The following is a 12,317-nucleotide window of genomic DNA, read 5'->3' as shown; positions in this document are numbered from 1 at the left end:
TTTATATATATATATATATATATATATTTCTATTGTGGAAAAATGTTGACTAAGCAAATGAAATCATTGTACACTGGGTTGTTATTGCGTTGTACACCAAATAAATACAATAAATATAAATTCATTGTAAAATTATGTTTATAAACTAATATATATACATGAAAATATAATGTGTTTGTTTTAATAACCCTGTAGTTTGTTGTTATATACAAATCAAATTTAAAATAAAACCGGTTATTTGGAGTTATTCAGCACACAAGGAAGTGGACAGAATATCTTGAATTAGTCTTTCTTTTTTCTTAATATAACTATTGCACTAATTATAGTTGTTCAGTATAACATTTATTAAATGTAATTATTTTGTTTCCAGATTGAGATGATTAAAGCGAATCAACATTTTCAGCACATCATTAACTTTTGATACTGTTTCGTAAATCTCTTCTCACCTGTTCAAGCGCATCTGAAACCTAAAATCTGTGAGTGGGTCTGCGGCAATCTCTTGAGGTCTAATAAATACATTCATGAACCAAACAATATGAAAATGACTGACAGGTGCCCATCAAAGCCTCCTGTCAACAGACAACACACTGCTTCCTTATTTGAGCATCAACCAATCGGGCTCACTAATAGACTCCTGTACAGAACATGGTTTGTTCATTTAGCGGTGGTTACTGTTGATATAGTTTACAGTGGCATGTGTTTTGAGAACAAACTCTACCTGCCACCAAAGTAAGGTTTGTTGACAGATCAGAGTAATTGAAAAGAATAAGAAACATGAGTACACCAAGGAATTTTATTGATGCAGAGAACATTTTTAAAACAAAAGTTGTGAAAGATACCATTAATTGAAATAGGAATGTATGTATACATCAAAGAAAATGCTAAAGGGTGAAATAAATGCAAATGAAAACTATTACAATATTTGTGCTCCTAGCAAAGTAAAAATATGGAAAACAGATGGTAAAATTAGATTTTAAAGGCCAGGTGCGGGCAAAAATTTCTATTGATCATACATTCCAATAATTATCGATCTATAGTTTCCCCTATGTTTCATAATTTTTGGGATTTTATTTGTGTTACACGAGTTTGTTGAAAATAAGCACTTTCTTATCAGTGGGGGGATAGTTCAAATTACACAGTAAAATCTCTATTCGTTTGTACACACATTTTGTAAATAGAGAGGCATTTTAAAAAGCTATGAAAAATAAACGGTGCGGTAAAAAATGTTATCAGATGACTAAATATAGGTAATATAACTTGAATATTACATTTCTGATATTTTTATTCAACTTCAGATTTTTATTTTCATGCTATAGCAAAAATTATCCACCGTATATCCACCATCTTTTTTCACCGTCTAGGGAGTCACCAGACATGTTATTACATTAGGTTAACTACCTAACTACTGAAAAAAAGTCTTCCTGGTTTTTATGGAAGAATTTTGCCAAATTTTGTATTTGACCATATTAAGTGAAATTCATGTTTTTTCGTCTCGATTTCTGTTAACAAATATTTGATTTATGTACAATTAACCAAATATTAAATTTAAAATTCATGCTTGTACCTGAGCTTTAAAAAGATGCACACCGGAGTAAATAGAAAGTATGTATTTTAAATCAACTGCTTTCTGTGATTCATTACTTGGGCTAGTTAACAATGATAAAATGTAATTTTGGAACACTAATATCAGAACAAAAAGTAGACGTGAGCACTCTGGCTATACATTGCAAGAGGTCAACAGGCCTCTCCTCAAATGGTACTCATATACATAAAAATGACCATTATAATACACCATAATTCTATTGAATTGGAAAAAACAGTCAGAAAAATAGCAGTGAGTTCTCTGACAAAGGTTCCATCCCTGAACCCCAGATGGCTACAGCGCCTAACTCCTTCCAGCTAATGGCGAGCATGAACCACAGCTAGCTGGTGAGCTTGAACCCCAGTGCGGTACTGAGCCTAACCCCTACCAGCTACTGGCGATTATGAACTCCAGCTGGTTAACTTAGCCTGGAAACTGTAGCTCAAGAAAACAAAATTCATCAAGTTAACCAGGGCGATGGACAGCAGTTTCATAGCGATAGAGACAGCTTCATTGCTCAGGTGTAAGTGACCTCCATGACCTTTAATGTATGCAGGATGACTACTAAACTAATCGCTACATTACACCTCATTTAGAATTTAATGACAAAGAAATCTCCTGTAAGGTGTGGTAGGCCTTTACGTGCCTCTACTGTCATTAAGTTGTATTGCTATAATACCTTTAGCTTAACCCTAAAAGCCAACAAGAAAAGCTCCTCAAGTAGGCCTACCAAGAAAAAGTGCCACATCAAATTGAAATAAACAATCTGGCCGATGGCTTATAAATAAGACTAGAACAATCTACACTTTAATAAATAAATATGTAGATTGTTTATCTAATATTACATTACATCAGGTTCAGGCGGATTACTTTTCAGTATGTCTTCCTATTCATCTTCTCAATAACATAGACAAACAAAATGTTTCAGACATATCAAACCACTGCTTTTCTTCAAAAGGATATTTTTGGGTGCATTCAAAAGATTAACGTATCAACAACAAGATTCTTACTTGTTATTTTTGGGAAAATGGTGAACAATTAAACTTCAATGGAAACAAAAAATAAACAAAAATTATAATATATAAATTTATATTAGTTTAACATAAGGAGTCATCTCTCTAAATTATAACATTTATGGGAAGTGATATGTTTTATGTCAATCCAACTTATATTGCTGGTGTTTTTTATCAAAACATTATATTCTGAAAACCAATAGATGCACTGATTATTTTTAAATAACATAGTACAGTCAACTCTCCCAATACCGGACACCTTTGGGCCGGCCAAATAAGTCTGGTTTTCCGGAAAGTCTGGTATTCGGAATGTGTTTTTAATGGTAAAAATAAATTTGGGACCTTTTGGTCCTCAAAAAAAGTCTGGTATTGGGAGAGTTTCTGGTTTTCAGAGAGTCCGGTATTGGGAGAGTTGACTGTATAAAACAAACTTCATATAATGAGAGTGAAGTCATGTTTCAAAGTTTCAATCCCATTAGTACAAATAATTTCATGAGGTGAAAATAAACATTTCATCTTTCACTGAATGAAATTATTTGTTCCATTGCATGGAAATATAACATTCATTATTTGTTTTATAACACATCTCCTTTTAACAAAAGTGTAGTAATTATTGAATATCATGTGACCAAATATCCTCCAATCAAATGACGAGAATCTACTAAGACGTTTTATAACAAATTTTATTTCGCACAGAATGGTGCAACAAGGATAAGAAAATGAGTGAACTGGAAGGGCTATCCAACATTAAAGTTAACTGTATGTTCATCTTACCTGTATAAAGTTATCTAGGTCTTCTGAATTAATAGAGCCTTGTACAGTGAATGTTACCGTGGTAACAGACTGATCAATATTATGATGGTCAGAAATTCCTCTCTTCTCAAGTGCTGTCCAATCACTTTTTAAAAAATCAGGTATAAAAAATGCATTAAATAAAGTGAAAGTTTCTATATTATTAAAATAGTTAAAATATATGGGTTTCTAGCTCAGTGGTTAAATATAATTATTGTATCATATAAGAACATCCAGGCCTTGTCCTTTAAGGCGAGCAAGTGCGATCACTGGCCTAACACACTCCTAAACTGCCCTGGAGGAGTGCAATTTACAACATGCTTAAATTTGGTAAACTTCTACACACCAAAATACAAACAGCACACCTACAGCATCCCTGAATGTATTGAGGAGTGCAATTTGTAGAAAACCTATAATTTTCAAAAGACAAGGCCTGCACATCATAATCTTCATTCCAATTCTGTTTGCATTGAGTACTATTTACATATTTGGTTGTTCAAGTGGCCTAAAAACGTTCAGATTAAATGATTTGATGAATTGATTTATTATTGCCCCAACTTTAAAGTTTACAAGAACTCTGAATTCTGAAGTATTCCATCCAATCCAATGATACTTAAACTCACTTTTCGCAATACCTAATTCTATAGAGAGGCAAGCAATATTTGTTTGTGTTAAGAAAATATAAAACTTCTATAGGTGAAGGTGAATAGGAAACCATCACAACATGTAATTGTTCACTATGCACACTGAAATATAATGTCTTAAAAATGGATACTTTTATTCAATAATGTGTAGTATACAATTGTCGTATTCGATTGGGAACTTTTGTTGTCAACGTAAAGATTCGTTGAGTACTTTTAGTATTTGAATTGTAAATTTGTGCTCAACAGAAAGAAATTCGAATAGAAAACGTTGACAATGAAAGCTTTTTCGTTAAGAACAATCTCAACGCTCAATACTCGTTAAAGAAGTACTCAACGGAAAAACTACTCAATGGTACACTCGAATACGACAATTGATTTGTTTTATCATGTTGATATAAGATCTGATGGTTTTCAATTTACAAACATTATTGAGGGCAGCATACTCTTTCTGTAGTTACAGCAGGTTAGATCAGTCCAGCAAAATGGTATGATGGAAACTGAAATTCAGATTTGCTCAAACAAATTGTTATCTACAAATACTTTATTAACTTTGTACTCACCTTTTCTTACCCATTGTATCAAAAGCATGAAGGTCAAGAATTTCATCTACGTCCACACTAAATAAAATAGAAATACAGAAACTATTTTAAAATACGAGTACAGTATTATTATCCCTCAATCTCTAAATTTTAAATATTGTATGATAATACTTGAAGTTCTAAAAAAGATTTAAAAAAATTATAATCCACTAAAATTCATTACTCAACATATTATATATATATATATATTCACTTGCACTGATGAAGGGCTAGTGTTGCCCGAAAGCTCTGCTAACTTTTCTGGCAGTTTTACTTATCGTTTTGATTTAGCTTTTTGCTTTTTTTTTGTACCTCCATTGAGATCCAGCCACTGAAGCATTGTCATTTTTTTTTCAGTAATTTGCCTTTTGATTTATATATATATTCAGATATTCAAATAATATTCAGAAGTGAATAACATTCGATTCATACAAAGAAGAATAAAATAAAATATTAGTCATAGGTTTACGATTACCAAATTTAGTTTTTTGTCATTAGCAAACCTCATACTATCACATTATATGTCACAAGCAATCAAGTTACAGTGGTCAATAATAAGTATAATTCTATATTTTAATTTTCATATTGAATAATCTTATGAACGTGTTATAAGCTTACTTTGATTTGTGTGTTTCAACTAGTCCAGCAAAAGAATTAATGGTTCTGAAAAAGAAAAATAATTAAAGGAAATGTATTATTGGGGTAAACTCACAAGACAAGATCCAGCTTTTTCAAGGACCAGTGTTAAATTAACATTTAACTGAACAAAATTTACAGAATTGACATAATTGAAAATAATTTTCTAATGAAAACTTTGTGCTCAAAACACAAGGAATTTTATTCTTGTTATACACTTGATTCTGTTTTGTAATTGCTGCTTCTGTCTCTACTTTGCTACCATAATTGTTCAGAAATATATTATTATATATACCATTATAAAGTTCCAAAACTAAGACAGTATATGTATTTTGATATTTTATGAGCACAGTAGAGATTCTCTTTTAGGAAAACCTCTATTTCTCTATTCCTGTGAAACGGACAAGGGGAAATGTTTTAACACAGTCCTAAATGTGTCCCTTTAATAGAGGTTTTGCTGTTCTTACTGTATATGTGATGTTAATTTTGCAATTTCTTCTTTAGTTGCAAGGTCAATCTTATTAACAAGAATTAGATCAGCCACTGCCACTTGTCTAGGAATATAAAATGTTATTCAGAATAATATGATCTTTAAAATAACATTTTAGTCATGAATAAAACTGTAAGAAATAAATGTTGATATAAAACAATAAGTAAAACATATGAAACCTAGCTGGACACATATATTGAATTATATTCCATCTCACACATAAGCTAGATCCACACTTGTTCCATTTACGAACGGAAATGGCGCCATGTTTATAATTAAGGGAAAATAATATGCAGAATGGAATGATGACATAAATTAAAAAAATAAATAGCACCAACTTTACTTGGATGAATTTTTCAAGAATGATTAGCACCCTCTATGATTTAGCCAAACTTTTAGAATATTTGTTCACGTTGAGACCTCTGTATGTTATTTTTTTTAGGACTAAACTCATGATACCGGTGCCATGCTTAGGGCTGAATAGTCTGCAGTTATGTTTTTTCCTCATTTTAATAGTTACAGTAACTATAACCAATTTAATATTATTAATCAGTTTAGGGAAGGCTATTTTGATCGCTCCTACCATGTGCACATGCTCACTAAAATATAAATTACCTAATAGCTTCATTGACTACGCCAGGTTGTTTATCTTCTTTCAGATTCTTCAAGCCATATTTAGCATCTACAACTGTAATTATACCTGTAGACAGATAAAACAAGCATGTGCGTTTAACTTTGTGGCCATTGTAAACAGGGTTCATACTGAAAGCTAAGCCTAATGGTTGGGCCTATCTAATGTGAGGTCAATATTAAACTAAAATCCAGAGTGTGTGAAGTGGTCCAAGTATTAAACTGGTTTCACAAAAGATTGAAATTGCTTGATTAGTCTGTCCATATGGGATATTTTACTGTGCTGTACATAAATACACAACAAGCATAATACAAAATTTGGTACACTATTTTAAAAGATTACAGGATAATCTCCCAGTGTGCTTACTATGATGAAGTGCTTGGATTTCATCAGTCACCAGTTTAATTGAGTTTAATTTGTTGTCTCCATTGATTAAATATATTTTTACATTTTTTTAATATTTTAAATAATAATTTTGAAATAAATATAGCAAGTACTTACCATCAAGATACAGTTCACTTCCCAGACCATCATCTAGCCAAAATATTGAGGCAATGGGTCCTAACAAAAATGGATAACATAAATATTGACTTTTAATATTATTAATACTGTATATATATTTGAATACTATTATTAATAAAACTTTTCAGCAGAGTTTTAAAGTGCAATTTCTCTAGATTCTTTTGACAATCATAAATTTACCATCAATGCTCTACTACTTCGTCCCTTTTGCATACTAAAGGTTAAAATATATATATTGCCAGCACATTTTTTACAATGCACATTTGCATTTTCCACTATTGCAAATCATATTCACCATGGCATATCAATTGTTTACTATAGATTGTTTTAAATAGCAACATCTATATTTGGTATAGTGTCCTCTATAGTTTGGCAATAGTTAGAGCAGGTGTGGAGGTATGATTGCACGTAAGCAATAAGTTCCTTTTTAATTTGAATGAAAATGTTTTTCTTGATTCAATTATGTTGTTTGGCCAGGTGACGGAGTATTGAATGGGCAAAGTATGTTGATTTTTACCTGGATCAGCAAGACCTGTGGTTTCCAAAAGAACGTAGTCAAACTTGCCTTTCTTTTTCATTAGATTTTCTATTGCATTAATGCCAGTATCTCTGTAAAATGTGTTAAAATATAGAGTAAAATAATGAAGATATTCATTCATTTTAATTATAAATTCTTTACGAAATTCTTTGATTAGTTTATTTCACATCATGTAACATGATATTTAATGGTTCCCTTCAAAGATATGATATTTCAATTTGCAAAATTTACTTGACAGAGCAGCAAAGACACCCATTCCTTAACTCCAACCATTCTTCATAAAGTTCTCCTGACTGGCCAACTGACATTGACTTCTCAACAGCACTGCCTGTGAATCAAGAAAACAAATGTATTAATAGCACTAAAGAATATTTTGTCCTCTATCTCCTCCTAAACTTGACACCAATACTAGCGCCATTCAAAATGCGACACCTTTCAACTCCCCTTTAGCCATTCGGCCATGTTAGAACATAGTTTGTTTCCACGGCTGAATGAAATAGTTACTATACATTAGCTGGGCAAAAAAAGTATATTTCAACAAAGTTTGATTTTCAGAATTACGTAAAGAATAGCACTGACACAGATTCTGGTGGATACATGTACCACCTACATTTTTATAGAGGGGAAGAGATGGTCCCATCACTTTAGCTGCGTTTCTAACAAAAGTGACCCTCAAAATGAAAAATGAGTCAGTGCTAAGAAATGATTTAGGGCCTTTTAAAAGAAATTTATGTCTTTTGAAGATTTTTCAACATAGAGTCAGGGAGATTTGACTAGAATATGTCAAACACAGATGGCTCCGCGCAAAACAATTTTCTGTCTTACCCTCTCCAAATTCATTGAGAATAACTGCTATCTTTTTATTATGTTGTTCAGTCAATATATAATTCAGAAGTGTTGTTTTACCAGCACCTGTAATAGAAGTAATAAGAAAGGTAACACATTTGCTGAATTTGTGCATATGCCATACGTTATTTTATTCGCTATGTATGTGGCAGTTGCAGTGTGTGGCCGCACCGTTCAAGATTGAAGTTGTTATTGTATGGGGTTGGTGATTGCAATTAGATATGAAATTAATTTCTCAATCATAATTTCTTTTCAACATATTAATAAACCTCACCAAGATATCCAGTAATTATAGAGACAGGTATCTTGTTGACAGCTTCAACTAATTCAGGTATTTCATCCTCAGAGTCTGACATTCTGATTGGTCAAACAATAAATAACCTTAAAAAAAAGAGAATAACAGTTACCATAAATAAATGGTTTAAAAATGACAAGAAACAGTTACACAGTGGTTTTTCTTTTATAATGTGAAACCATCATAGACATAGGCCAAGAATAAAATGTCAGCCAAACTGATAGTCAAACTTTACATATCAGTTTCAATAGCAAAGCAACCAGTTAAAAAGCCACATTGTAGGCCATACACAGTAAATATAAAATATTATAAAATGTACATAATTTTCAATAATTTAAATCATTTTAGCATTATTAACTTTATCGTAACAGATCTTGGCCGCAAAAGATATTTAAAAATTATCATATTTATCTATAACCATGTGTTTTTATATTATTTAGTAGAAAGAAAGCCAACCTGATCACTTCCTTTAGAAAGCTATTTAGATTATGGACGGTTTAACAGTGGGCGTACGACTAAGACGTATACTCAGCGGAGGTTAATTCTTAAGGCCTAGCTATCAAGCTATTGTAGGCCAGAGTCATTCACAGTTTCAAAAACATTATTATTTTACTGTAATCTTCACATACTTAACTATATCAGAAATGTGAAAGAACATTCAAAATATCCACAAAAAGCGTAAAACCTGTCAAATTAAAAAGAACTTCCTTTCTCTCACACAATCAACACACGTGCATTTGTTGACATTGTTCTTGACGGAAAAAGGCTATTCTCACGGACGCGGTAGTATTCCGTGAGATTCCTATTTACACGTTACAACATCAATGGTATGTAGCCTATTGTTATAAATAAAAAAAAATGTTTTTAATTTATTTCATAATTAATCATACTAAACCAAAGGAATGTCAGCCAGAATACTTTATGAAATTTTGTTTGGGTTTGGCCTTATTAATCCTCATTCTTTATTCAAACTTGCAACTTTTTTTATAGGCGGTGACAAATACATCTCATTTCATAACTACACTGGCCTTGCTCTAATGCTCAGGTCTTTATATTTTTATATCTTCTATTAATTAATTAGGTTATATGCATTATCATGCATATAACCTCTTGATTCTGTCAAAATCTTTATTTATTTATTGGTTATCCGCCTCAAGCGGATAACCTTTGTTATTGTAGTGTTACTTTTTTTTTTTATTATTCTTCTTTCTTTCTCGGATTTTGTGTACGCGTTTTCTCTTGAACGTGTTAACATAACATTTTGTAACTTGGTCAACATATAGACAATTAACTGAAGATGTACTGCGAAGCTTTTTGACAATGTCAGATCCGCGTAGCGTAAGTTACGCGCGATTTTCTGAAAATCTTAAATCGGTCATAACTTCGAAACCGATAAATATTTTTTAACGAAATTTTCAGCCACGTTTTCTTCACATCAATGGCTAACTTTTTCGCTCTTCAGCAAATTTTTGAACACTAGAAAATCTGCGCGTAAACTGCGTTTGAAATTTTAAAATGCTCCTAATTTGTGCACGCTGTTTCTCTGTAACGCGTTAACATAACATTTTGTAACTTGTTCAACATATAGACATTTTACTGAAGTTGTCCAGCCAAGCTTTTTGACGATGTCAGAGCCGCGTAGCGTAAGTTACGCGTGATTTTCTGAAAATCTTAAATTGGTTATAACTTCGAAACAAATGAATATTTTTTAACGTCATTTTCAGCCACGTTTGCTTCACATCAATAGTTAACTTTTTTAACGCTATCGCAATTTGTAACATTAGAAAGTGCGCGCGTAAATGGCGTTTGAAATTTTAAAATGCTTCAAATCAATTTCTGATTAAATTAGAGCACGATTCAGGTCATTTTAAGCGTTTAAAAAATTGCCACTGGTGCGCACATTTTTACGCGCGCACGGCGCAGGAAACAGGTATGAGCATTTCTTTTCCACGATTTGTGTTTTTAAATCTTCGGTTAACAATTTTACGTTATTTTATTCACTTTTCAACTTGAAATGGCGTTCTACGTGCACGTTAAACATGACAGGTTGCGCACGAAAACGTCAACAAATTGTGAAAATGTTGCAAAATATGTCTACTTTTAAAAATGACACAGTTCATCAGAATGCAAGGTTACCCCCATTTTTTATTTTAATTTCTTGCAGTGTATGAATCATAGGTCTGATTTATTATAGTGTTGAATGCTAAAACGTGTTTGATGGCTACATTATTTGCATATTAAATGTAATTTTTGAAATAATTATCAACAAACAAACATAAACATATTCAAAGAGTAAAACAATAAACATAACGTTTATCTTTTTTCTTTACATGTTAATATATAAAACTTGAAAGTATGCACTTTCATAATATGTCACTGTTTAAAATTTGTGAAGATTTCATCATAGTAAAAATTATGATTTAAGTTCGATATGTAATAATCAACTTGCATCGAGAGGGTTCACGACATACCGAATGAACTAGGACTCTTCCTTCGGATTTTCTTCAACAGGTGCTCATATGGCTCGATGTGTAGTGCAACCGACTTTGGTATTAGAGGTACCGGGATCGAATCCCATCACGGGAAAGCAATTAATTAAAAGGATTTATTAGGTTATTACACTGAAAGGGAAGTTTTAATTTTGAATAAGCTACTTTTTTGGAAAAGTCATAACTGAGAAGTACTTTAATACGCAAGATACGTTTTGTTGCGGGCGGATAACCAAACTCGTCCTCAAGTGACGAGTTTAAGTTCTAGTTTATTTATTCTTTCCTTAGCACTATTTTGTCCGTGAATTATCTTGAAATCAGTTTCATCTATCTAAGTCAATTTTTCAGAGTATATTCCTTATGGCCAGGAATCGATGTGGTTATATTTTCACGATGCGTAATCAAAAATTACGCGGTCTACGCGCGATTTTACGAAATCACGTTTGTAATCATATCTTCACAAGCATGAATCACAATTAAACAAAATTTGGTACTCATAAATTTCAGGTCATATTTCATCATATGGCAATACAATTACGTGCGTAGCGCATATAACGCTTGCGTACGCGCGCTTAAAATGTTCAAAATTGTCAAAATTTATTTTCGATGAAATTAGAGTACGTTTCAGGCAATTTTAAGCGTTTAAAAAATTGCCATGAGTGCGCAGATTTTTGCACGCGCACTGCGCGTTATACGTTAATGCGCACTCTTTTTGTCCGATTTCGGTTGTACAACCTTTCTTTAATAATATCATCATATTTTATTCACTTTTCAACGCGTAATTGCCTTATACGAGCACGTCAAAAGTGACAGGCTACGCACGTGTAAGTTAACAAAATGGTGAAAATATGCTAAATTTTAAAATTAATATAGATCGTCAGAATGCTCGGGAACACATATTTTTTATTTAATTTTCTTGAAGTGTATGTATCTTATGTATGATTTATTATTAAACTAAGGGAACAAAAGTTGATTAAGCCATAATTAATTGCATATTAAATTTAAAAAAAATTCATTTCGACAATCAAACAAATTATGACATTTTCTTAGGCCAAAATAACAAACTTAACATTAACTTTCTTCCTTCAAAAGTTCATATATTAAAGTTAAAAGTATATAGTTTGACAGTGCATCATTTTTGTACATTTTTAGAGATGTCATCATAGTAAAAAATTATAATTCATTGCGGTATGTAATAATCTATCTGCACCAAAGTGGTTACTGCATAGTAAATACACGGAGGAATTTTTCTACAATTTTT

General features: G+C 31.8%; 1 protein-coding gene across 3 annotated transcripts in view; it reads right to left on the bottom strand.

The window, feature by feature from the left end:
* Positions 1-9,318, bottom strand: part of LOC140050999 (zinc-regulated GTPase metalloprotein activator 1-like) — a 48,923-nt gene extending 39,605 nt beyond the window's left edge. The window contains exons 1-11 of one of the 3 annotated variants that reach the window (XM_072096055.1): positions 9,253-9,318; positions 8,547-8,653; positions 8,252-8,338; positions 7,658-7,754; positions 7,406-7,497; positions 6,868-6,927; positions 6,351-6,435; positions 5,713-5,799; positions 5,228-5,272; positions 4,592-4,648; positions 3,370-3,493 (exon numbers count right to left, since the gene is read on the bottom strand). In XM_072096055.1, coding sequence (XP_071952156.1) covers positions 3,370-3,493; positions 4,592-4,648; positions 5,228-5,272; positions 5,713-5,799; positions 6,351-6,435; positions 6,868-6,927; positions 7,406-7,497; positions 7,658-7,754; positions 8,252-8,338; positions 8,547-8,628 — 816 coding nt within the window. In that variant the 5' untranslated portion in view covers positions 8,629-8,653; positions 9,253-9,318. Of the gene's footprint in view, positions 1-3,369; positions 3,494-4,591; positions 4,649-5,227; positions 5,273-5,712; positions 5,800-6,350; positions 6,436-6,867; positions 6,928-7,405; positions 7,498-7,657; positions 7,755-8,251; positions 8,339-8,546; positions 8,654-9,196 lie in introns of all 3 variants that reach the window. The other 2 variants (XM_072096054.1, XM_072096056.1) reach the window with 2 other exon arrangements.
* Between the last annotated feature and the right edge of the window lie 2,999 nt (positions 9,319-12,317).

Source organism: Antedon mediterranea, chromosome 6 (genome assembly GCF_964355755.1).
Source record: "Antedon mediterranea chromosome 6, ecAntMedi1.1, whole genome shotgun sequence".
Lineage (NCBI taxonomy): Eukaryota > Metazoa > Echinodermata > Crinoidea > Comatulida > Antedonidae > Antedon > Antedon mediterranea.
This window is presented reverse-complemented; position numbering and strand designations above follow the sequence as displayed.